This window comes from Sus scrofa, chromosome 6 (genome assembly GCF_000003025.6).
Source record: "Sus scrofa isolate TJ Tabasco breed Duroc chromosome 6, Sscrofa11.1, whole genome shotgun sequence".
In the NCBI taxonomy this organism is placed as follows: domain Eukaryota; kingdom Metazoa; phylum Chordata; class Mammalia; order Artiodactyla; family Suidae; genus Sus; species Sus scrofa.
In genome coordinates this window covers 52,731,715-52,759,619 of record NC_010448.4, presented here as the reverse complement: position 1 = coordinate 52,759,619, position 27,905 = coordinate 52,731,715, and the positions used below count along the sequence as shown (strand labels likewise).

Sequence of the window (27,905 nt, the reverse complement as noted above, 5' to 3'; positions counted from 1 at the left end):
ACAAGATAAGGACTTCCTCTGCTGCTGTATTTGGGACTCTTTCCTCTACATCCGACAGAGGCCTGACATTCCTAACATGCATGATTTACTTTTTCCCCCTTCCTGCCCCACTTGTGGTCCCTAAATTAAATCTGAAGCTCTCACTCATAGTAGTAGGAACTCACTTAAGGAGCTGGAGGGCACTCCAATTTTACAAATATGGGACAAATTTATAACTTGCATTGGCAAGGTTATCTTATGTACTTGAAGAGCTTTCACTAATTTATGTGTGCAAATAAAATAGGCATCCAACATTCCCAATGTAGCTACCTTTACACATCAGCAAGGGGAAGAAGAATTTTACAGGTATATGGATAAAATGCTTGTTTAGCAGTCAAAGACCGAGGCACGTGATTTTGGATTCTGGTGTTCAATGAAGAAAGACCAAGCGTATCGTCACTGGCTTGGCTACTTGTCGGGACACTGAGAAGTTCTACATGATCTGCTCATTTTGATAATTACCTAATTACTGCTTTGGACAAAAACATTTCGGACTATCTATCCAAGGTCCTCACCACTTGAGAGAGCTACCAGTAGTAGTTATCTGAGACACTGCCTACTCTTTTACGCTAAGTCAAACAAGGAGTAAAAACACACACACACATTTTACCAGAATAAGCTGCCCTTGAAAATCATCACCATCAATGAACTCTCACCAAGACACTGTGGACACCAAGACACTCCTATGACTCATTCCTAAGCTTGTGTCTTACCTTAGTGTTCCTTCTTAGACTGCGAAGAATATTCCTCCTCCGCGGGTCTTCATCTGTCTCATACGGAATGACAGCATTGTCCCCTTTATAGCCCTGGGATGCCTGATCCTCCTCTTTCTTCCGGATGGGCCCAAGCTCATCATCGCTCCCCACACTGAAGCTGGTTCGGTAACTAGCAAACCTCCCCAGGCGGCTGCATCTCGTCCTGTACAATACTGGCTTGCTCACAATGGATACCTTACGACCTCGCTCCAGAGAGCTGGTGTCCATTTCGCTATCGGAACCATTCCCACTGCCATTGGACTGGGCTTTGTTGATATTCCGAATGGTGATGATTTTGCCTTGGGTGCTGTCATGGGGCACGGAGTATATGTTTTCTTCTTCATTCCTTGGCTTGACCACAGCATCCATGGGTTCAGCATAATCAGAAGGATCGAACCCATCTGGAGGTAGCCAGGTGCTAGAAGACACAGACTTCCTCTGTCCATCTCTATGGCCTTGGTCTAAATAAGACAGATCCCCCTTTGTAATTTCAAAATGGACAGGAGGCTTTGGTTTGACTGGCGGAGGTACTTTGTTGTTCAGTTTACTCTCAAAATTGCTCATGAAGAAAGACAGCCCATCATTTCCCTCCAGTTCCATGGAGAGCTTAGAATGGTCTTTGGAGAGAGAGGGGAGTGATGTGTCTTCTCGAAACAGGCTGTAAGAAGGCGGCTCGCTATCTTCTTCCGAATCCTGCAGGTTTGAGTTGCAGAGTGGAGAGCCAGCCCGAGGGGAGTTAAACACCTCTTCTGTGGTGCTGCAGGCCTCCGCAGCGTTGTCGTACATGTGAGTAGCCTCGATTATGTTCTTTTTGTCCACCACATCTTTAAAAAATGGGTGGAAGATCTCAAGTTTATGCTGGGGGTGGCTACAGGGGATACTTGTGAACCTTCCATCAATTTCTTGAGCAATCTCCTCCCCCTCAGTCAGCTGCTCCCGACTCAGGTCATTATCCAGGACATCTACAGCGCCGTCAGTGAGTGCAACCAGCTGAATGGGGATAATATCCTGCACTTCACAGAGAAAGGCACGTAACATAGCCAAGGAGGCCTTACGTTTGGCTGAATAAAAAACAATGTATCCATGGACCAACCGGCTTTTTCTGATGCTAAATGAGGAATGGTATGAAAGAACTGACAGTTCAATGCGCTTCTTGTGTAGTCCGATTGGTAGTTCAAGTAAAACAGAGTTGTTGCTTCCGCAGTGGGAAGACTTACAGGTTTGGGACTGAAGGACAGGAAAGAGTATGTCATCTGCACTAAAAGGATCTCCACACATCAGACACATGACAATTCGCAAGTCAACATCAGCCAGATCTTTGATGCTAGCAGTAGAACTGACCAAGTTCAAGTTACGCTTGGAGTCTAAGAGTCCTTTCAAAACTTGACTGATTTGCTTTTCGTTAATATTGCGTCCGTAACCAATGCCAGCAGAAGCAGGGTCGAGAAAGACACACTGAAGTTTGCTTGCAATCTGCTGACCTTGCTGTATTAAGCTATGCAGGGTCTCTCCACTGGTGTCTCCTCTCTTGTTCACCAAAATTAAGGTCAGGGGGAGATGGGCTAAGTGATTATCTCGCCTGCCAAGGGTGGACTCCCTGCTCTTCTCTATACTCTCTACCACATAGGACAGAGATTCCTTTGAATTGTAAAGGCAGAGACAACCATGCGGCTGAAATGTTGGTGTTTGGAAAGAGTTCACAGGAAGCCTGACATTCCCTTCGATTGGCCTAAGGGAGAGCTCATACATTTTACCATCTATTACATACTTGTCATCATTTGTACAAAGAGCTCGAATCTCATTGGCCAACTCTCGTGCAAGGCCATCCTTGCCCAAGATCACTAAGTTGATTCTGTCAATGTTGGGGTCCGAGAGTGAGTTTTTCTGATTCCGGTCAGATGGTCGGATAAACCGAGAACTAATCAAGTGCTCAATCTTAGCGTCCACACAGGCAGGGCAGCTAGGGCATGTCTCCTTTGTTGGGTGGTACACAAAATGAATGTGCTTCAGAATAAGGGCATCACGCTCTGCTTGGAGCTTCTGTAATGCTTTAAATCGCTGTTCCTCTCCCAGAACGTCTTGAATGACACCCATCTTCTCCTTGCTGGGCTTAGCATCCAGCTCCAGCTCATAAAACAATTCCGAATATTCCAAAAGTAACTCCTGAAACTCTTCCTTTGCTTTGTCTATAATTTGCTTTTGGTGTTTGCCATAAATATCCATGTATACAGATTCTTCCAGCCATTGGTAGAAATCTTCATTCATGATAAAACTACGGGCCTCTTCCCAAGGCTTTCCAGGAGTTATGAAAGGAGAAGTCTCCAGGTTTTCTTTAAATGCCCTTCTCATTTCAGCTCTTTTCCTCTCATTCCGCAGCTTCTCTAAGTGGGCCTCGTACAACTGCTCTGCAGGGACTGTGTCCATTAAGTCAAAGGGAATCCGCTCATTCTCCATGTTGTCAATGTGGCTGGTGGCATCCCATGGTGTCTCTTCAAGCACAACAAACCACTTCAAGAATTCTGGCTTGGCCTCCAAGAGCTTTTTGGCTTTTATGCAACTTAGGTGGTCTATTTCATCTAGATTGGGTATAAGAGCTTCAAAAGCTAACGGCAGGGCTGCCAGGTACAACTTCCTTCTGCGCTCAATATGCTCATGCTTGAGGCGGTGGATGTGCTGGAGAAAAAGCTTCTTGGCTTTCTGAGTCCCTTCCAGATAGACATAGTCCTGGTACTCAGGAGAGGCCTGCATCTTTCGGCTGACGCTCAGCCAATTCTCATTGTGGTTTTTCACAATGCGACTCACCAGCCACTCATATTTGTCTTTTGCTGTAGCTATCTGCTGACTCTGCTGCTTGAGAGCTTCAAAATAAGGAATGATTTTTGTTTTCCCCCGACTTTTATCAATGAGTTGCACTAAGGTGCTGAAAGCTAAGTCCACATTTACATTGGATCTTGCTGAGGTCTCCACAACCTGGAGGTTCTTTTTGCTTAAGGCAAAAGTATGTGCATCTCTAATGTACCGCTCAACACCCTCATCACACTTAGTCAGGACCACCACTATGGGCTTTTTTGTTTTTGCAAGCTGATTGTAGAGATTAGAGACAAACTTGAGCTGGTCATCAAAGTTCCTGTTCATGCCCCTGCTAACATCAATACCAAGAAGAAAACCATCAATTAGCAGCTTTCCATCTGGCATTTGTTTCTGCTCAAAGTCCTGCTCCAGCCCCAGCTGGTCAGTGCAAAAGTACATGAGTTTTTCAGCTGATGCGAGCTTGGTTGCAGCAGCTCTCTTGATATAGGGCTGTAGGGCCGTACTTCGATGAGGTTGAAAAGTCTGATCATCAATGAATTCAGTCTGCTCCACAATGTGCATCTTACATTCCACACAATCCTCCAGGGAACGGCTAACTTCTCCCCAATAGAGAAAGTGGTCATTATTGACCACTCGCCCACCAAAGTCACTGGTGCTAAGGACAGAGGTATGGTCCAAGTGAAATTCGTCAGCACTTGGGCGCACGAAGCGGTTGCATAAACAGGACTTTCCAATGCCGCACTGGCCCTTCTCCTTCTCCGTCCCAGACAATCCCACCACGCTGATGTTGTAGGTGGGAATTCGGACATCTTGCTTTCTTGCCATCATCATTGTCGACACATCCTGCCACGATCAGCCACTTCCAAGATCAGATTAGTGTTTTCCAGTGGACCCAATGGCTTCCTGACATTATAAGTGGGGCAGCCCGAAGCCAAGGTGTTAAGGTCTCGTAGTGTTTGTACACCAGTACGAGGTCAGCTTTCGCTACTTCTCATCGCCAAATAGCCAACATTTCTTCCTAGATAAGGGAGGGAAAAAGAAAACCTATCAGCATCATAATTTCAAACCCAATTTTAATCAGCAAATGATAGCAAAAATCAATTTTCTTATTGGACAAATAATTATGGTAAACATCAAACGCACCAGGGCTCAAGCTGGGTGAAGATATAAGAGCAAATAAGACTGACACCTATGTACCTTCAGAGAGGTACAATATCATCTAACGAAGGAAGACACATATAAGTGAGCACTGTGCCAAGTGCTAAAACAAGGGTTTGCAAGCTCCATGGAAAAATGGCTGATTCCAGGAGTTTCCGTCATGGCTCAGCGGTAATGAACCAGACTAGTATCCATGAGAATACAGGTTAGACCCCTGGCCTCGCTCAGTGGCTTAAGAATCCAACATTGCTGAGCTGTGGTGTAGGTGGCAGATGCAGCTCAGATTGGACCCCTAGCCTGGTAATTTCCTTATGACGTGGGTACAGCCCTAAACACACACACACATAAAGAAAGAAACAAAGAAAGGAAGGAAGGAAGAAAGGAAGGAAAGAAGGATCGGAGGAAGGAAGGAAGAAAGAAAAATGGCTGATTCCAGGCTAAGGCAAGGTTAGTACAATACAAGCCAAGAACATCTTATTGTACAAGGAAGGAAGTGCTCAAAAAAATCACAGGGCACCTCACTAGGACACAGGAGCCAACTTTGAAGGGGAATCCACTAGTCAAATCTGGGCCATTTTGAACATCAAATAATTAAGCACAGTAATGAATTATAATCCTTTGCAGAAAATAAGAACTTGAGTTTATAATAGTGGATCAGACAAGAATCACCACTTGGGAGTTTTCTTGTGGAGCAGCGGGTTAAGGATCCAGTGTTATCACTGTAACAGCTTGGGTTGCTGCTGTGATGCAGATTCAATCCCTGGCCCAGGAACTTCCACATGCCACAGGTGCAGCCAAAAAAAAAAAAAAAAAATCATCACTTGATGCTAAATTTAGAGGGGAAGTTGTGATTAGGAGCAGAATTTTGCATGGAAATGAGCTGTCACTCCTCATATGACTGACTACTTGTTAGATGCAAAGGGAAGAAAAACAAACACTAATTATACAGTGGAGATAGTGGGCAATGTTTTGAGTAAAGAAAATTATCATCAAAGAGAATGAGAAGGACATCATGTGCTTCCAGATGTGATACCCCAGGAAGATACAATATCACTATGTAGTACAATGGCCTAGTATCCATGACCTCAATTTAATCACAAGGAAACATCAGACAAACACAAAATGAGCAAGGTTCCATGGGGCGGGGGGATCCTGAACTTAAAAAAAAAAAAAAAAAAAATCAGTGTCATAAAGACAAAGAGTAGCTACGGAAAGGAGTTCCCACTGTGGCGCAACAAGATCGGCAGCATCTCTGGAGTGCTGGGACGTTATAGGCTTGATACCCTGGCCAGCACAGTAGGTTAAGGACATGGCATTGCTGCAGCTGCAGCATAGGCTCGGATCTGATCCCTGGCCTGGGGACTCCATATGCCTTGGAGTGGCCAAAAAAAAAGAGTAACTATGTAAATATTCCAGATTAAAGGAGGCTACAGAGACCTCATAACTAGATGCAATATCTGATCCTAGACTGAATTCTGTAGGGAGGGTGCAGGGACAGAGGAGGAAGGCTATACAGTACATCATTAGATCAATTAATAGCACTGGACTCTGATGGAATTAGATAAAAGTATTTTATCAATGTAAATTTATGAAGTAGTGTATAACTATCTTCGAGAAAACAGCCCTACTCAGGAAATATACACTGAAGTATTTAGAGGGAAATACTTGTATGTATATCACTGGTCCAAAAAAATTTACATCTATACATTGAGAGAGAGTAGGAATGCAAAGTGGGAGTTCCCATCACAGCTCAGCAGAAACAAAGCTGACTAGTATCCATGACAACGCAGGCTCAATCCCTGGCCTCGCTCAGTGGGTTAAGGATCTGGTGTTACAGTGAGCTGTGGTGTAGGTCGCAGACATGGCTTGGATCTGGCATTGCTGTGGCTGTGGCATAACAACAGCTACAGATCCAATTGGACCCCAAGCCTGGGAACCTCCATATGCTGTTAGGGTATGATTGTAAAAAGACGAAAAAAAAAAAAAGAAAAAGAAAAAAGAAAAAAAAAATACTAACTACAGGTGTATCTGGATAAAGTGTACAGGATATTCCTTCGTGGCTGCTTTTTTTTTTTTTTTTTTTTTGGTCTTTTCTAGGGCCGCACCCACAGCATATAGAGGATCCCAGGCTAGGGGCCTAATCAGGGCTACGGCTGCCGGCCTACATAACAGCCACAGCAACTCAGGATCACAGCCGCATCTGCAACCTACACCACAGCTCATGGCAATGCCGGATCCTTAACCCACTGAGTGAGGCCAGGGATCGAACCTGTGTCCTCATGGATGCTAGTCAGGTTTGTTAACCACTGAGCCATGACGGGAACTCCTGTTATTTTTTTTTTAATTTATTTTTTTTGTCTTTTTGCTATTTCTTGGGCTGCTCCCGCAGCATATGGAGGTTCCCAGGCTAGGGGTCGAATCGGAGCTGCAGCCCCCGGCCTACGCACAGCCACAGCAACGCGGGACCCGAGTCGCGTCTGCAACCTACACCACAGCTCACGGCAACGCTGGATCCTTAACCCACTGAGCAAGGCCAGGGATGGAACCCGCAACCTCATGGTTCCTAGTTGGATTTGTTAACCACTGCGCCACGACAGGAACTCCTTTTTTTTTTTTTTTTTTTTTTTAAAGGGGTATGAATATGGGGTCGTTTCCCTGACAAGAACATAAGCTCTGTGAGGATAAGGCCCAATGCTGCCTTGTTCACTTCTGTGTCCTTAGGCTATGACAACATGTTTGACACAAACATTTACTGAAGGAGTGAATAAATGACTGATTATTTTAGCATATTAAAGAGTTCCTAAGCCCAGCCTTTAGATATAGGAAAGCCTTGCTGGGGAAACTTCATCTCAGGTGAAACCTGAAGCAGAGGGAATAAAATGTGCAAAGACTCCTCTCTCCCCAGAAAAGAACATGATCCCACTGGAGAACCAGCTGAAATAAAGAGTATGTGGGGGGAATTCTCGTTGTGGCTCAGAGGTAGTAAACCTGACCATGAGGATTTGGGTTCAATCCCTGGCCTCGCTCAGAGAGTTAAGGATCCAGCGTTACTGTGAGCTGTGGTGTAGGTCGCAGACATGGCTCAGATCCCTCATTGCTGTGGTGTAGACTGGCAGTTACAGCTATGATTAGAACCCTAGCCTGAGAATTTCCATATGCTGTGGGAATGGCCCTAAAAAAAAAAAAGAAAAAAAAAAGTGTGAGGAAGAGATGAATACAATGCATTAGTAAGTAAGCAGAGACCAGATTAAGTCACTTTCAATGGGTTTGAAATCCTTCCCAAAAGTTATGAGGAACCACAGAATGTGGCTGAGAAGTGACACCTAAAGGGACCTAAAGTTTGAATAGCTGAAGTAACGAAATGTTATATGAGTTGCTGCAAGCTGTGGTGTAAGTCACAGATGCAGCTCAAATCTGGCATTGCTGTGGCTGTGATATAGGACAGAAGCTGTAGCTCCAATTAGACCCTTAGCCTGGGAACCTTCATATGCCGCAGGTGCGGCCCTAAAAAGAAAGAGAAAAAAAGAAAAAAAAAGTGAAATATGTAGTCTTTGGCTGCCTCTACATAAATGATCTTATGGCTACTACAGTTTATACTGCACTGCAATCTACTTACACAAATATGATTGTATAATTGCTAAACCTGTAGCCAAATAAAGAGTCTTCTGAAACAGTCCCAAAGGGAAGAATTCATTTATTTATTTATTTTTCTTTTTAGGGCTTCACTCTAGGCATATGGAGGTTCCCAGACTAGGGGCCAAATCGGAGCTGTAGTCACTAGCCTACACCACAGCCACAGCCAAGCCAGATTCAAGCCAAGTCTGCAACCTGAACCACAGCTCATGGCAACACCGGATCCTTAACCCACTGATCGAAGCCTGGGATCGAACCTGCATCCTCATGGTTACTAGTCAGATTCATTTCCACTGATCCACAATGGGAACTCACCAAAGAGAAGAATTTAATATAAACAAACAGAGCAATTTTCTTTTGAATCTCATTTACACTTGGTAGGAATTCAGTATTGCCACAACCTTAATATTTTTTGTAAGCCTATCTCAAAAGAAAGACCACCGGAAGTCAGACCACGACACGTTACCCTGACTGATACCAGGCAGCAACAACTGCGAAAGCATAATTGTCCCCTAGAATGATAACCTCAAAAGGTCTTTCCCAAACATCCATATCTTCCTCTGATAACCCAGAAAGCCAAACCCTCTATGGAAACAAAATGCAGCTAGATGTAGTATGTAAGAATTGTCTGACCATTTTCAAAAGAGAAGTATCAATGCCTCTGAACAATCACCTCCAGATAACCTAAAGGCACACTCTTAGAGAAGCCAAGTTCCAGACTTCAGCAGGAGCAAGCAGGCATCTATGAGAAAGGTGGTGGCGGGCGGTGGCGGGGTGGGGGGGAAATCAATCTTCCTCATGCCCCACCTTCCCTAGATGATTGCTGACATAAGTAAATAATAAGATGTTCAAGAGCATCTAAAGCATGTTTACATACATCCTCTAAAATACCTGAAAGGGAAAGAGTTGTACAAAATCAAAGTGCTTTTTGCACATTACTCTGTAGTACACATACACAATTTTTTTTGGTCTTTTCTAGGCCTACACCAGAGTCACAGCAACACGGGATCCAAGCCACCTCTGCGACCTACACCACAGCTCAGGGCAACACAGGATCCTTAACCCACTAAGCGAGGCCATGGATTGAACCCGCAACCTCATGGTTCCTAGTCGGATTCGTTAACCACTGAGTCACGACAGGAACTACTACAACCTTTTTTTAATGGACTTGAGTTTAACAGCACCTCAGGTAGGAATGCTGATAAAGGTTTAAGGAAATCAAGGGTGCTCACCTAACAAGCCCTTCTCTATCAATTCCTCATCCCAGGGTCTGGCAGGACTCAACCTCATTTGACCAATCTTGAAATGCAACCTGGCAACATAGGTCCTAATTCAAGCAACTGCTGCATGCAGCTGGCAAATCATCCCACTTACCCTCTGTAAAATGGGCAGAATAATCGCTGCAGAAATCTCAGGAAAACAAAACCCCAAGAAATAAAGAGATCAGTTCAATTCTGAACTAAACTGAAATGCACACTACATTCAACACCTTGTTATTTACAATTTTTTTTAAATGGCAGGATATTCTATTTAGTCTATTCAAGTCAGAGTCTCAGTTATCTGAAAGATGCTAAAGAAAACAACACTCTCAACTCTCAAGAATGTAGCAACTAATACTTTAAACCCAAAATGCTTTATAAAAAAGCTGTAAGAAATAAGAATTGGCTGGCATGGGAGCGGTTAATTTTTGGACACCTGGTAACTTTCCACTTGTGAGAAACCTAATAGTATCCCTGGTATAAGAAAGCTCTTTTTACACATCTGTCTTTGATGTCTGGATAATGCAGTTTTACTAGTTCCTCAATTGGACTGAATTACACAGTAAACAAAGACTGTTATAAATCTAAAAACGTCTCAAACCCTTGCTTTAAAGGAAATAACCTTAAGTGCTTGGTCGCAAACACGTTCAACTTTTCTAAGAGGTGGGTTAAAAAAAATGAGCTGAGTCACTGAATTTAATGATCTGAAGGCCACAAAGAAAGAGAAAGCAGAAGACAGGGCATGTCCAAGACTTCACAATGTCTTCAGAGTTTAAGTCTGACGGAACCAGTGTTCGTAGTGGGCAACTAAGATACTCAAAGAGCAATGTCTGAACATCCACTCTAATTATCTGCCAATACTAATCCTTTTGAAACTGAAGAGTTTCAGCAGAGGAGGAAAAAAGTATTCTTTAAAACAGTTAATTCCTTTTATCTTCAAGCTTTACTGAGCTACTTACATTTGAAAAACAAAAACACTGAACCTAACATACAGTTTCATATTTTAAGCCATAAATCAAGAAAGGAAATATTCAGAAAGGAAAATATGCCAAGAATATTTTCAATTCTTGTCACAAATGTATGCTGAATTAAAACATAATGCAAACATCTGAGAGCTTTCTTAGAACCTGTCACCAAGCTTCCAGAGTTGCCTTGTTTAACCAAGAAACTAATGTCCCCAAGAGCCCCTCAACTGGAAGGTAGGAGGAAGGGTGTTTTCTTTTTTAACACCTCCACAACCGCACCCAGGGCCAGAAGTGGTAACATTCCCAAGATAGTACACATTTCATAGGACACAGAAATGCCACGGTGATCAGGCACTACTATGACTGCTAAAGCTCATACTGTCAACAGCTCTATCTGTGTTTCACCCTCCCATCCCGCAACCTCCCACATCCCACCACTACCCCACAAGAGGAGATGTTTCTGAGCTCTGTGATCTGGAGTGCCCTGTTAAGACGCAAACACCATCATTCATAACCAAAACTACTATCTCTGTGAGAAGAGCCAACAAATCCTGAAAATACATTTTGTTTCAAACAACCATACACAGAAAACACCATCAAACTAATAATATAATATTGTATAATTATATAATATTATGTGATGATATAAGGAAATAATTTCACAGCAAGGCACTAGGCAAAGGGAGCAAAATCCTTGTTACCATAATTTTTCTTAATTCCAATAGGAGTAAGGAATGGAAATATGCACTGTAACTAACAGAAAGCAGAGCATTTTCTAAATGTCCTTAATACCTCATACTTTTCAACACATTAAATTTCTGCATGGATTTTCAAAGCTATGAATTACCATCAAGAGTTGGTTAAAATGTTTGCATTAAGTAGATACATGCTAAGACTCACTGCTCCACAGAGGGGAGAGGAAAAACAAAAAAAGGGGAGAGGGAATCTACAGGAAGCATTTTCCCTGTAAACAAGAGAAATTCCTTAAGGAGAATTTTTCAGAAGAATTAAAATTTTCCAAACAGGCCAGGAAAGATGGCATATAAAAAAGCTCTAGTAAGAAGAGACTACTACTCTCTGATCTAGTGAATCACTGAATTTAAATAATCTTTAAAAACCCAATGTTTTCATTTTCATGTTAAATGTTAAAGTAGATTTTCTTAAGGTTTTTGTTGGTTTTTCCCTTTACAAAAAGAAATTAAATAATCATTGGAAATGGAGTCCAAGGTCCTCATTTATCCAATCCATTCACCTGTGAAATCCAGATAAATTTACAGAACCTTAAAGTTAGTGATGCGCACAATGTGTCAGAGTATTTAGCTATAAATAGGAATTACCATCTTTATGATACAGGGGGAGTCTTCATTTCCTCTGTGTGATTTGTTGAAACATGAAGAAATGCCCTTTTTCTTTTTCTGCTCATCTCTTTACCACGAGAAGTATCTTTTGAAATGACTACAACAAACTCAACAAGCACAACACGGCCTCTAACAATAAATAAAAGGAAAGGTAAACACTTCGATAGCCCCAGTTACAGAACAGCTAAATTGTCCTTCCTTCATAATATTTTGGAGAAGTTAACCATTTTTGCATTTCCCTTGTCTCTAATCCTTAGAATTGAGAACTGAGATGTCCACAACCAAATCAAACACATATTTACCTCTGAGATGTGATAAAAGAAAGAAAAAATGGAGCACTTTCCTTGCTGGTGTGAATCTAATAATTTGAGATACAATTTTTTCTTTTCGTTTTATGGCCACACCTGCGGCATATACAAGTTCCCAGGCTAGAGACTGAATTCAAGCCAGAGCTGCAACCTATGCAGAAACTGTGGCAACGCCAGATCTTTTTACCTGCTGTGCTGGGCTGAGATAGAACCCACACTTCCTGGGCTGCTGCAGTCTGATTCTTAACCCACTGTGCTACACTGAGAATGCTGAGATACAGTATTTTTAATTAAAAAGCAACTAGACCACACTCAATAAATGGCATAGACCATTTCTTGGGATCCAGAGAAAGGAAGAGATCATTCAGACCTGGGGTAGGGTAGGAACAGTGTCAGAGCAGATGTAATTAAGTTTAAATTAGTACATAAAACTGGCAGGGCTTGACGAGATGGCCCAGGAACTCTAAAGACATGAAAAGGTATGACTGGTGGCGACCAAAATGAAAAGGCACCAGATATGTTTTGGGACAGACTGACTGGCACAGAATTTTCATGCATGAGCAGCATAAGACAAGAAGGGCATCAGGGCTCAGACCATGAACAGACTGAACTTTTACCTGTGAGAATCTAATATGGAAATACTCTTTTATTCCACCAGTGTTATTTATGGTGGGTAACACTGCTACCTTAACTCCCTACCCAACAAATTCACACAGTCTAAGAGCTGATTATCTTACATGAAAGAAAACACCATTTGAATACGGCAATTGTGTTTTTACCGTTCAGTCCAATACAGACTAAAATAATATGGAGGGGAAGGGGCAGAAAGCGATGGATTTACGAAGGAAGCAAATAGCAAGTATTTGCCCAGAATAGTACTGGGAGTTGCTCCCACTAACAGGGGCCACACCCACCCACCCCTGTTTAGTATATGAGGGAGGATTTCCTCACAGTCACAGAATCTCACTCATCCAAGGCTCTGGGTACAGGAAATCTTTGAAATGGGTCATCAGGATCTTTGGAAAGACTGATTTAAGTGTTTAGCCATCTGGTTTTGAAACATGTAATCTCATACAACAGATGCGCTATTCTTGGACACTGGCTATGTGTGTGCATTCAGCTCTTACTATACCCTATGCAAACTCAATGGACAGCACTTTCCAGAGAGTCTAATGATGAAAACACAAAGGGAGCAAAAACAGTTTTCAAGGACTGATAACTCAGATGTCTGTTTTGAAAATAATCTGGCCTAAAGTTAATTTTTTTAAAGAACAGCTACGGAAGATTCTCTGACATTACATTTATAATTTTTACAAATGTCCCTTAATTCTCCTCCTGATCCCTCAGCCCCACCCCCTGGTAAAGGTACCTCTGAATTTCCAGGGTAGGAAAACACAGTCCCAGCCAGCACACACAGAATAAAGCAAATAGCCCATACTTCACCCTGACGCAGTTCTCAGGCAGAATTCTACAAGCCAGTCCCAACGAAACAAAATTCCAAAGCCAAGTTATTCACAGGATGAAATCAAATTTCCCTGATGAATGAAGGGAGTTGCTTTCAGCAAAAGCACTTCCTTAAATGTTATCCTCTGTAGCGCTCAGGTGCTCCTGAGTTCTGATCAGCCTCTCGGATCAAAGCAACCACAAAGAAAGATAAAACCAAAGGCTGAGAAATCTTTCTTCACTGATGCAGGACAGTTTCTCTGAGTTACCTATATTAAGAACACCACCACCACCACCACAGGATTTCTGAGAACCTCCAAAATATTCCACACCAAAGGAAATCCAACACCAAGGCCAGCTGGAAACTAAAGTTACTCGAATACACCTCCTTGGTATCACAGCCTATCTACCGTTAAAATACAGTGAGATGAGATTCCTACCAAACCCAAAATACAAAAACACAGCTAAGTTTTGCCTTTGAATTTCCTGGTATTCAGGCCAAGTCTACATTTATTTTTATTTTTTTACTTTTTTGCTTTTTAGGGCCACACCTGAGGCATATGGAGGTTCCCACACTAGGGGCTGAACTGGAGCTGCAGCTGCTGGCCTATGCCACAGCCACAGCCATGTAGGATCCAAGCAGCATCCACGACCTACATCATAGTTCACTGCAATGCTCCATCCTTAACCCACTGAGCAGGGCCAAGGATGGAACCTCGTGGTTCCTAGTCGAGTTTGTTTCTGCTGTGCCACAACAGGAACTCCCCTATATTTATTTTTGAAATGGTAAAGAAAACCCATAAAATTATTTCAGCAATTGCTTCTGAGCACTTTGATCTATTCGATTTTTTTTTTAACTCAGTAGGAAAAAAAGTTCTTTTTGAAAGAACATTCTCCAAAAAAAAAAATTTCTCTGAATATACAGAAGTGGGGGCACTCTCCAGCCAAATGTGTCTTATAGAGAAAGAAACCGGCATTTCTGTCAATGAGAAAAATGGGCTGGCTTATTTTCAAGTCCAACAGTAAGCCTCACTATTCTATTCCCTTGGTGGCGGTCTAAGATGACATGGAGATTTCAGCCCATTATTTCTAAGTATTTCTCACTACTCAGTTGCATTATTCTACAAATTGCCAGTGCTAAAACAGACTACTTCAAGTAATAAAAGTTATGCCACATGTATAAACCTTTTTAAAAGAATGGATGGTTTTATTTAAAGTTAAAATTCATGGGGGAAAAATGTAATTGTAATGTATACATGTAAGGATAACCTGACCCCCTTGCTGTACAGTGGGAAAATAAAAAAAAAATTATAAAAAAAAAAAATTTCACCTGTACTGAAGATAAGAACAATGGTCAATCACACAGAAACAAAACAGAACAACTTCTAAATTCAGCAAATTTAAATGGGCAACAATTTGAATTCATAGACTAAAGAACTTATTTAGGAGTCACACTAGCAGAATCAATACTTTTTTGTATTTCTCCTTTTCATTTTCTAGACTCCACATTTACTTACATACTTGCCTTGTTTCAAATCAAAGTTAAAAGCAGAGCTCTGAGAGAGATGAAAAATAAACAATCACACTACAGAACATGGGAAGGAGAGGAGCCTGGTGTCAGCACGAAATTACACCCTAGGCTCAATTAATCATTTTTGAAAATCTGCTAAATTGAAGTGTTTATCTCTATCTTCTAGAGGTGATGGATTCGTGACTTGACATGTTTAAAATAAAATGGATTTTCTCGGAGTTCCCATCGTGGCGCAGTGGTTAACGAATCCGACTGGGAACCATGAGGTTGCAGGTTCGATCCCAGGCCTTGCTCAGTGGGTTAAGGGTCCGGCATTGCCGTGAGCTGTGGTGTAGGTCGCAGACTCGGCTTGGATCCCGCATTGCTGTGGCTCTGGCGTAGGCTGGCGACATCTCCGATTCGACCCCTAGCCTGGGAACCTCCATATGCCGCGGGAGTGGCTCTAAAAAAGGCAAAAAGATGACAAAAAAAAAAAAAGCATTTTCTGAATGAAAAGATGATACATGTAGGCACTATTAACAAAAAGCTATAAAAATATTATTTCCTATTGAAATATCTATCACTTCAACATCTGAAAAGCATATTTCAGATTCCTACTTTGAGACTAGGAAAGAAGATATGATAGAAAAAAGACCTGAGTGGAGCTTCTGCTCTCTCTCTTGACTTGGGTTGGTTATAGGGCCAGGGTATTCACTCCTTCCTTCCTTTGTCTTTTGTCTTTTTAGGGCCACACCCATGGCATAATGGAGGTTCCCAGGCTAGGGGTCCAATCAGAGCTACAGCTGCCAGCCTACACCACAGCCACCGTAATGCCAGATCCAAGCCATGTCTGCGACCTATACCACAGCTCACAGCAACACCGGCTCCTTAACCCACTAAGCGAGGCCAGGGATTGAACCCGTGTCTTTATGATCTTATGTTCGTTAACCACTGAGCCATGATGGGAACTCCTCACTTCCTAATTCTTCAGACTTTACATGCTTTTATATATTTTTCTCTATAGTTTTAAAAAAGGATATGAAGAAACACAAGTTCACATAAATAGCAAGTAGAACTGCGATTTGAACATGGCTCTCTGAACCACCGGAATACATTCTCTCCCTTCTAGGCCTCTGCTTGGGGTCAGCATGTCAAACAGATGACCCTAAACCTAAAGTAGCAATGAGAACAACGATGAGGAGCAGTGCCTGGAGAGCCGGGATGTTTAACTGGCAGATCTTCACGGCTATGGAGAAGGCTGAACAGGTGGGACATCAGACCTTCCAGCCTTAAAACAGAGCAACTCAATTTGATCTGTTTTATATGGTGGGATTCCACATAAAAAGAAAAAAAAAATTCAAGTTCTACAGTTAAAAAAAAAAAAAAAAAAAGCCATTTACTGATCAGATATTTGGTTGTCTAACTCCCAAGATTGTGCCAAAAGAGAGTTAAAAAGGCTCTTTTCTCCTCTCATTCAAGAAACTTATGCAGGAGTTCCTGTCGTGGCACAGCGGAAATGAATCTGACTAGGAACCATGAGGTTGCAGGTTCGATCCCTGGCCTCCCTCAGTGGGTTAAGGATAGGGTGTTGCCGTGAGCTATGGTGTAAGTCGAAAATGAGGCTGGGATCCCGCATTGCTGTGGCTCTGGTGTAGGCTGGTGGCTACAGCTCTGATTAGACCCCTAGCCTGGGAACCTCCATATGCCACATGTGTGGCCCTACAAAAGCAAAGAAAACCCCCAACCCCCCCAAAAAAAAAACAAACAAAAAACACCTTATGCAGATTAGTGACTGTGTAAGAAACTAGTTAAAGAGAAAGGAAACAATTTAGCTACTAAGAGATGAAGCCTGGTATAACAGGCCTAAGTCTGACATCACCCCACCCCCAATCCCCTACCCCCTCGACCTGTCTTCCCACTCTATCATGCTGCCCTGGCCAGAGAACTTGAATGAGAGCGAAAGACATGCATGGTGGGAGAGGTCAGGGGCAAACCTGTGTGGTGGCCTGTCACAGTAAGCAGAGTATGGACTTCATCCTCTGAGAGACCCCCTGAACTCTGAGCCAGAATGGCATGGTAAGTCTAGGTTAAAAGAGGTAATTCTGAAAGCAGTATCTCTCTCTGCTATTCTACCCCCACCCTACTGGGTAATGCTTTCTGTACAAGGCCACTTCAAACCTGGTCATAATAAGCACCATGAAAAACAACTGCTTATGATGGAAACACTGACACAGTGGTGGTGTAAGACACCCTTTGAAAAGCCTTGTCCGGGCCCAGTCTTTGTAATTTAGTGGCGGCTCACAGGAAGTGCCTGAGAGCCAGATTCTGACTATGCTCAAGGCCATAATTTCCTTCCCATACTTAAACCGATGACCCTATGTCTCACTGTCAAGGGAGTGGGCCAAGGGGAAAGGGCAGATAAATAAGAAGCAAAATCTGAAGAAAACTGGCCAAAAAAAAAAATTCCTAAGATTTTTCCTGAGATTAACAACTAAAAAGACTTCTAGATGAAACAAAAGCCCCTTGGACACAGACCTGGGGAGAGCTGGTAGCCAGGTAATAGATACGGAAACTGAAGAGGAAAACGGAAGTCACAGCAGCTGCTGTCAGGCTTGTGCTCTAGGAGAGGCCGCTTCCCCATGTACACCCCCGCTGTTTCCACACATGACTCTGCCACCGGCGGGTGATAGAGATGATAAGGTTAATTAAATCCTAGAATCCAAATGATTGGAAAGGGGACAAAAAGGAGTGTCCTTCAGCCAGTACCGTTTACTAAAGCTACAATCTCTGTCCCTCTCCATGTGTATACCTTCCTGAGATTCTGGTATATGTTCCATACAGTACCTAACCACTGCCCGCTACTTCAGGATAAATTTCAAACTATAAAAGTAACATGTCCTGTCAGGGAGTCTAAAGATAACTGAGGGAGCTCCCGTCGTGGCGCAGTGGTTAACGAATCTGACTAGGAACCATGAGGTTGCGGGTTCGGTCCCTGCCCTTGCTCAGTGGGTTAACGATCCGGCGTTGCTGTGAGCTGTGGTGTAGGTTGCAGACACGGCTCGGATCCTGCGTTGCTGTGGCTCTGGCGTAGGCCGGGGGCTGCAGCTCCGATTCAACCCCTAGCCTGGGAACCTCCATATGCCGCGGGAGCGGCCCAAGAAATAGCTAAAAAGACAAAAAAAAAAAAAAAAAAAGATAACTAAGAAAACAGAAGTTCCCGACATGGCTCAGTGGTTAGCGAATCCGACTAGGAACCATGAGGTTTCGGGTTCAATCCCTGGCCTCTCTCAGCAGGTTAAGGATTGGGTGTTGCGCGGGGTGTTGTGTGAGCTGTGGTGTAGGTTGAAGCACAGCTGGATCCCGTGTTGCTGTGGCTGTGGTGCAGGCCAACAACTGTAGCTCAATTAGACCCCATGCCTGGGAACCTCCATATGTTACAGGTACGGCCCTAGAAAACACACAAAAAACAAATAAATAACCCTAAGAAAACACTCATGATCATATAAGGAATTTAATAAAAGGCGTTTTCTGTAAAATATGAGCTTCATGATTTTCCCTTAGATAACAGACCAGAATAGTAACTACTTCCTCCTTATCAACCACCATTCCTTGAAAGTCCTTGGCCAGTAATTTTCATGAAAACTAATGAGTCATCTCTTAGAATACTTCAGCCCTCAGACTAAAGAAGGAAAACAGGTCCAGCCTACTCTTCCATGACAGCTGTCCTACCTACTAAAGGAAATTATCTTGACCTCATGTATTTGGCTGCTATTAAGAGAACCATGTCTCTGAGTTCAAATTATCAAATATACTCATGTCAGGTGACAACATACCTTCCTCAGTTACACAGGCACAGAATGTCCACAGTTTCATCCCAACATAAATCCACTGAGTGCTTCCTTTGTTGACCTTACCCCCTACTCCCCGGGTTTATGTCACAGCTACTTTGTTTAGAAAAGTCTCAACAACAAGTCAAAAGCAGTGTACAACAAATAGCTACTGATTTCTAACTCACACTGGTAAGAACAGAATAGAAAAACATTACCATTTTAAAACTTTGCCAGCAGACTGACTTTACCTACAGCATTATCTGTATTAAAATCTTAAATGACAACTTTTATAACACAGCTAATGTGACACAGCCTGTAGAAGGCAGAGCATTTGGTGCTGAACAGAGGTGACTTAACCCAGCTCCTTCACTTTCTGCACATATCTTCCCAACTCCTCAAACCACTGACTTGCTCGTACATCCAACTATTCAATTTTCTGCTTAGAAAATCCACTAGTGTAAGAGAGCTGGTCAGGGGCTTAATTTTGCTATCCATACCAGGATGACCCCTCTGATTATCAACTCCCCTAAAGAGCACAGTTATCAGCACGTCAACTTATAAGCCTTGTTTATACCAAAATGCCCCATCAAACATACCAACCCTTCAGTCTTCCTCATTAAGGACATCCTGAACTACACTCGGATAAAGAGATGACAAACATTCTCCTGAGCCCTTTTCCCCAGTGAAGAATCTTACACAATAGAGTATAGTGGACTTTCTCACTTTTTTACTTTCGGGGGAGGGGGGGGGATTTTGTAATACTTTGTCAGCCCTTGAATTTATACACTTTCACTGTCTTATTTGAAATATTACACTAAAGCCAACCAATTCAAAGACGGCAATTAAAACGTTTAAAATTTTAAGCTACTGAACTCCATTTTCCATATGGACTATTTAACGAAAAGCTCAACTCAACCAGTTGAATCATGAGAGCTAAAAGCCTAGTTAGGAACAATCAAAAGGCAATTGAGCCTGAAAGCTGTACATCCACATTCCACACAACTAAGGGTGCAGTAAGCCAATGGCCTGGACAAGGTTAGAATGTGTTCGATACAACCTTTTCACACCCCTTCTTGATTCCCTCTCCAAAACCCTATTTCTACAGGCACAAACCACACTCTATAAAGCTAATACAGTAAGGCCAGTGTTGTCTGGAGTCACCAAGTTTTATACATGCTTGCTTCTAATTAAAGACCGTTCAAGAACTTAATAAAAAGGCCATAAACCTGTATCATTCCACAAGAATGCCAAGAATGCTAAGTACCCAAATAATATTCTTCTAAAGTGACCTTTATTAAGAGCTGCCTCTACCACTTTGCCAACTAGCATGTTGGGAGACAGAAACATTCCCACCTATCACAGGCCACTAAACTCCATTTTAAAAAGCAAGTGAAAAGGACTTTTTCAAGTAACAAAAGCCACTGAAATTCCTACAGCAAAAAGTACTAGTACTAATAGTCTTTAAAGTGTCAAAATCAAAGTTTAAAAAAACCACTCACACACACACAAAACAAAAACGAAAACAAAACACAGTGCCTGCAAACGGATTCAGAAGAACTCTGAGAAAGGTAGTAACATTTTAGTGGCAGAACACTTGGAGAGTAGCCAAGAGGCCTGGACTTTTTCCCTAAGTATGTCATTAAATCTCACAGAGGGGAAGGGAGGCGCACAGATACAAACTAGTTAAATGGTATCTCACAGCCAAACTGCCCTGACAGCTTTTATCCGTAGTCAGCAGGCTCACTAGACAATGATGTTCTTCAAGGAGACAGGTAGGTTTCTTGGGCTAATGATAACCTAAGTGCATGCAATTATAATCAGACTGATAACAATCAATCCCTACCCTTGGAAGAGACCCTCAAATTCAACAGCAGAGAAAGAAAATATACCTGCTGCCAGGGAAGGTAGATCTCCTGTATCTCCACAGCCTTAAGTGCTCCTTCCCACCCTACTCCTGCTGGCTGCAATCCTTACTCTAGACCAGTAAATTATCTTTCTCAAGTACAGATATGATCTTGTTGATTTCCTGCTTACAACCCTTCTAATAAAACCCCAAAATTCTATACATCCCTACATGATCTCATCACCGTCATTCTGCTTCTTGGCTTTTTCTCCCCCCTTTTCTTGTTTTCTTCTTTTAATCAAAAATCAGTTAATGGGGAGTTCCCGTCATGGCTCAGCAGAAACAAATCTGACCAGTTCCATGAGGACACAGGATCAATCCCTGGCCTCCCTTGCAGGTGAAGGATCCGGCGTTACTGTGAGCTGTGGTATGTGTAGGTCGCAGATGTGGCCTGGATCCCATGTTGCTGTGGCTGTGGTGTAGGCCAAGCAGCTGCACCTTGATTTGACCCCTAGCCTGGGAACTTCCATATACCACAGGTACAGCCGTAAAAAGATTAAAAAAAAAAAAAAAGGGAGTTCCCGTCGTGGCGCAGTGGTTAACGAATCCGACTAGGAACCATGAGGTTGCGGGTTTGGTCCCTGCCCTTGCTCAGTGGGTTAACGATCCGGCGTTGCCGTGAGCTGTGGTGTAGGTTGCAGACGCGGTTCGGATCCTGCGTTGCTGTGGCTCTGGTGTAGGCCGGTGGCTACGGCTCCGATTAGACCCCTAGCCTGGGAACCTCCATATGCCGCGGGAGCAGCCCAAGAAATAGCAAAAAGACAAAAAAAAAAAAAAAAAAAAAAAAAAAAAAAAAAATCCACCTGCAGTGGCTCAGGTCACTGCAGAAGTGCAGGTTCAATCCCTGGCCCAGGAATGTCCATATGCTGCAGGTGTGGCCATTAGAAAAAAAAAAAAAAAAGCTTACCTTGGACTGTGCTGTTCCTCTCCAACTCCACCACTGTGGCCTTAGTTGTGTCCTTTTCATTCCAAACCTTAGACTATCATTTAAGTTTCCTCACTAGTTTCTCCCAGGCCAAATCACTGCTCTGGTTCAATTTTATTTATTTATTTCTTTAATTTACTTTCTTGGGCACACCTGCGGCAATGTGGAAATTCCTAGGCCAGGGACCAAACTCCTGCCACAGCAGTGACCCAAGCCACTGCAGTGAGAATGCCAAATCCGTAACCCACTGTGCCGCAAGAAAACTCCTGTGTTAATTCTAAAACAGTTTTATCACAACACTTCCACCCCAATTTGATACCAATCTACCTTTCCAATTATTCTTCAATAAGAATTTCAAGTTTGGACTATCATGTTCCCTGAACAGGTCTGGTATATTCCTGCTTTCACCCCTCCACCCAGGCTATACCCCTTATCTGGAATGCTTAAACACTTCTCCACCTATCTGAATGTTATCAGTTTAAAAATAATGCCTTCTCCACTCAGGCCCACTATGACAGATTCACCTCCCCAAGCAATGATACCATTCATCTGGCCACAGCTGCACCTTCTATTCCCTTCTGTGTCTCACCAGAACTCAAAGTCTGCAAACTACATTTCCCAGACTCCTTTGCTAGCTGGCTTCCAGTTAAGATTCTGACAAAGGCTAGAGACTGGATGGCAGGAAGAGCGATACAACACTTTTTCCTGCTTTTGGTATGTCTGCAGCAGCAGCAAGCAACTGCACACACCACAGGCTCTAGCAGCAACAATGGAGTGCTGGCTTCTGGGTTCCTCCTGAACCGCGGTGATGTGGCTCCAAGGAGCAGCAGCAAGTCAGCAGCTCATCTGTGAGTGCAGACTCCAAAGGCACCTTTCCGATCTTTGGGTAAGAACTCCCTTGCTCCTTGTGCTTCTCCACACATTTTTCTTTCCTCCTTTTGCTCCTCCAGCCCTTCTACCACCTCTGCAACAAATTCCTTACGTTTAAATCCCTCTCTGCCTGAAGCATCTAGAATGGTTCCCACTTTCCTGACTGGATAATAACTGATACAACAGCAGATAATGAAGAAATAAAAATAGTAATATCGGAGTTCCCGTCGTGGCGCAGTGGTTAACGAATCTGACTAGGAACCATGAGGTTGCGGGTTCGGTCCCTGCCCTTGCTCAGTGGGTTAACGATCTGGCGTTGCCGTGAGCTGTGGTATAGGTTGCAGATGCGGCTCGGATCCCGCGTTGCTGTGGCTCTGGCGTAGGCCGGTGGCTACAGCTCCGATTCAACCCCTAGCCTGGGAACCTCCATATGCCGCCGGAGCGGCCCAAGAAATAGCAACAACAACAACAGCAGCAAAAGACAAAAGACAAAAAAAAAAAAAAAAAATAGTAATATCAACTAAGATGAAAAATGAAATATAAAATGGCAAAAGAATGAAAACTACCAATTTTTTTTCTTAACTCTATAAAACGAAATCCTAGAAAATGTCTCCCTAGGTAAATGACAATATAAATGTTTATTTATTTGTCTTTTTGCCATTTCTTGTGCCGCTCCCGCAGCATGTGGAGGTTCCCAGGCTAGGGGTCGAATCGGAGCTGCAGCTGCCAGCCTACGCCAGAGCCACAGCAATGTGGGATCCAAGCCGAGTCTGCGACCTACACCACAGCTCACGGCAATGCCGGACCCTTAACCCACTGAGCAAGGGCAGGAACCAAACCCGCAACCTCATGGTTCCTAGTCAGATTCGTTAACCACTGCGCCATGACGGGAACTCCCAATATAATTTTTTAGTTCTAAAAATTAAAATGCCAGTTTAGCTGTATATTTATTTAGATATACATTTATACATGGTTTATCTGTACATTTTTTTAGGGTGGCAGGTGCAGTATATGTAAGTTCCCAGTCTAGGGGTTGAATTGGAACTGCAGCTGCTGGCCTACACCACAACTCACTGCAACGCTGGATCTTTAACCCACCAAGTGAGGTCAGGGATTGAACCCAAGTCCTCATGGATACTAGTCAGGTTCGTTTCTGCTGAGCTGCAACAAGAAATCCTAGCTGTACATTTTTTAAAAAGTATCACTTCTCTCTTTGACTCACTGAGTTTCAAGGGAATAGAGAGAATCCGTCTACTCTGTGCTTCCTTCTGTTTCCCCAGAACCTCACATGCAGGAGGTACTTCTTAGGTATAGGATGTCTGACTGATGTATTTTATACAGTTTTTTGGAATTCATAGAGATTGGGGGTGAAGGTCAAGCAAATAGTCAGTCTATTTCTCAAAAACAACTTGAATACAAGTCTCATCCAAAGCACTTAACAAAGAATTCCAAAGCTCTTTCAAGTCTGAAATGCAGTCACTAAGGAGAGGAGGCGGGGGAGTTCAACTGGTACGCAAGGCAGGGATTTCTGCCTCCTCGTTATCGAAGTCACCCTTGAACTTGCACTTCTGAGGAGAGCCTCCATTTTTTGGTTAAAGATCTAGCTTGAAACCTCATTACAAAAAACTGCCCAGAACACAGTTTACCTTTCTTAAAAGGATGAAGAACTGAATCAATCTAGAGCAGATACAAACCTCCGGCTCCTTAAAGTCTGTGTGTTTCCAATCTATTCAGAGATCACTTAGACATCTCTAAGTCTTCTCTTAAATTCAATTTCAGGTATTACACTAAACCTAAATAAGGGTAAGAAGTGCTGGAGCATATACATTTTTTAAAAGGCTAAGTAAATAAAAACACAATAACTCCAGGGGTTAACAACCATTAAAACCACACCTATGACCCTTAGTCACATCATCTACTGACCCAGTTCTCCAATTAACAAAAAATGTTCCATGAAATAGAAACCTTAGAGGAGTCAAAGAAGCTTGATTCTCACTGATTTCCAGACTGACTGATGAAACTGGGCCATCAGCTGTTACCATTTTCATACTTCATTTGACAACATACCTAATAGATAAATGGTTGAACATTTTTAGCTAATCCAGTATTACTTCTAACAATCTTACCACAGGAAACCATGCTGTACAACCCAACATAAGCATTTCCTGAGTATTAGGCACAACACATTTCTTTCAGAGACTGGAAAATGAAAAGGTCGGATAAAATAGGATTTACTGAATGCTGAATAGATAATCAACTCACAACAAACTGGAATATTGAAAAATATATCTAGCAATTACCACAGTATCTTTCTCTGATCATTAAGCCAGTACTTCAAAACAAGTGGCCTCAGGTTCACCACTTATTTAACATTTACTGCAGGCCCTTTTGGGGCCAGGTGAGAAATAAAAAAACAATCAGAGTTGGAGTCCCACGCCAGCATGAAGCCTTCCCACTGCACAGTAAGTGGGGTAAAGGATGGAACAGAAGATACCCGAGAATTGGCCTTAAACACACACACATGCCTACACCAGTTGTTTTCCCATTTTGTCATCTCCTTTTTATGTAATAATGGCAAATATTCATGAGCCAGGCATAGTACCAAATAAATAATGTGCACGTGGAGTTCCTGTCATGGCGCAGTGGTTAACGAATCCGACTAGGAACCATGAGGTTGCGGGTTCGATCCCTGCCCTTGCTCATTGGGTTAACGATCCGGCGTTGCCGTGAGCTGTGGTGTAGGTTGCAGACACGGCTCGGATCCTGCGCTGCTGTGGCTCTGGCATAGGCTGGCAGCTACAGCTCCGATTAGACCCCTAGGCTGGGAAACTCCATATGCCGCGGGAGCGGCCCAAAGAAATAGCAAAAAGACAAAAAAAATAATAATAATAATAATAATGTGCACGTGTGATTTCATTTCATTTTTCAAAATAACCTAAGAAGTCAGGTACTACGATAATCCCCATTTTACAGATGAGAAAACAAGCTCTGGGAGGTCTAGATCACTCAGCTTTGTGTGGCCCTAGTTGCCTGCTTCTGAAACCTACACACACATGGCTTAACCCCAACACTGCACTGCTGCAAAGACAGAATAGATAAAAACAGCTGTGCAGCTAAAGCATTCTGGAGAAAATAAAAGTTATTTCCATATAATCCATTTGCTCTTTTAGCGGGGCTCTCCACTACAAGGGGGACAGCTTCTTATCTACCTAGGGGCAACACTTTAATAATATATTCCCCATAAAAATGTGTGTGTGCCTTATGTTGCTCAAAGTACTATCACATACCTTGTCTTACAACTTCATAAACCCACTTAGGAAGGGAGGCAGTCTCCTCATTCAACAGATAAGAACACTGAGATGTGGAGATTAAATGACTCACCCAAAGTCAGAAGGATTCAATATGCTGTGTTCTCAATAGGCACACTGATGTCACCCAAGACTCAGGAAAAACAGAATGCCTGCCTTGGTTTTAACCACAATGACCATTTCCAAAATGAGACTCTGAAGGAAAATGGCTGTAATTTGCAATTAAGAATTAATATTGGAATTCCCTGGTGGCACAGTGGGTTAAGGATCTGGCATTATCAGAGTTGCGACATGGGTGACAGTTGTGGTGCAGCTTCAGTCCCTGGCCCTGGAATTTCCACATGCTACACTCACAGCCAGAGGGGGGAGAACATGATTTCAGTCATCAGAGAGAACACCAACTTGCACCTTTCTTCATTTCTCAAACCATGGAAGAGAGAAGATGCTCTTCTCGAATTTAACCTCATTTCTTTTCTCAACCCATTGCAAAAATTCACTTCTACTAACATATAAAGTACACCTGGGAGTTCCCGTCGTGGCTCAGCAAAAACGAATCCAACTAGTAACAATGAGGTTTCAGGTTCTATCCCTGGCCTCGCTCTGGGTTAAGGATCTGTTGTTGCCGTGAGCTGGGGCGTAGGTTGCAGACAGCTTGGATCTGACACTGCTGTGGCTGTGGTGTAGGCTGGCGGCTATAGCTCCAATTCGACCCCTAGCCTGGGAACCTCCATGTGCTGCAGGTGCAGCCCTGAAAAACAAAAAACAACAACGAAAAAAGTACACCTGAAAAGTCACCAGAAAAAGTAATTATGTGACTCCACTTTTCTAGAAATACTCTTTCAAGGTTCCAGAAAGAGTATCTCCTTCTATCAGATAGCAGTGTTCATGTGAATCCTGAGAGGTTTGGTCCCAAATAAGGAAAATCATATAATTAAATTCTTTGGGAAGAAAATCAGTCTCAAATTTAAAGGAATTAAAGCACTTATACTAACAGTCTGTGGGTAGGTAAAAATCCATCTCTTATCTCAATCCCAAGAACTCACAAAACAGCAGAATAAGATGTAACACTGCGGAAATGAATCCGACTAGAATCCATGAGGATTCGGGTTCAATCCCTGGCCTTGCTCAGTGGGTTAAGGATCCAGCATTGCCATGAGCTAGGGTATAGGCTGTAGACTCAGCTCCCATCTGGCGTTGCTGTGGCAGTGGTGCAGGCCAGCAGCTGCAGCTCTGATTCAACCCCTAGCCTGGGAACTTCCAACTGCCATGGTGTGGCCCTAAAAAGATAAAACAAATAAACAAAAAGCAACAACAAAACATTTTAAAAAATAAAAGGAAGCTTGACTTTGTCAATGAATTTCTGAGTTGTGTGGAAAATAATTTTCCTTGAAATCCACAGGCTATGGATTGCATCCTTTTTCTTTTTTTTTTTTGGCTTTTGGCTTTTGTTGTTGTTGTTGTTGCTATTTCTTGGGCCGCTCCCGCGGCATATGGAGGTTCCCAGGCTAGGGGTCTAATCGGAGCTGTAGCCACCGGCCTACGCCAGAGCCACAGCAACTCGGGATCCAAGCCGCATCTGCAACCTACACCACAGCTCACGGCAACGCCGGATCGTTAACCCACTGAGCAAGGGCAGGGACTGAACCTGCAACCTCATGGTTCCTAGTCGGATTCGTTAACCACTGCGCCACGACGGGAACTCCCCTTTTTCTTTTTTTTTTTTTTTTTGTCTTTTGTCTTTTTGTTGTTGTTGTTGTTGTTGTTGTTGTTGCTATTTCTTGGGCCGCTCCCAAGGCATATGGAGGTTCCCAGGCTAGGGGTCGAATCGGA

The 27,905-nt window shown here is 43.0% G+C and overlaps 1 protein-coding gene across 1 annotated transcript in view; it reads right to left on the bottom strand.

Moving 5' to 3' along the window:
• Positions 1-27,905, bottom strand: part of ARHGAP35 (Rho GTPase activating protein 35) — a 129,833-nt gene that overhangs the window by 81,676 nt on the left and 20,252 nt on the right. The window contains exon 2 of the mRNA XM_021094622.1: positions 753-4,623. Within this exon, the coding sequence (XP_020950281.1) occupies positions 753-4,436 (3,684 nt within the window). The 5' untranslated portion in view covers positions 4,437-4,623. The remainder of the gene's footprint in view (positions 1-752; positions 4,624-27,905) is intronic.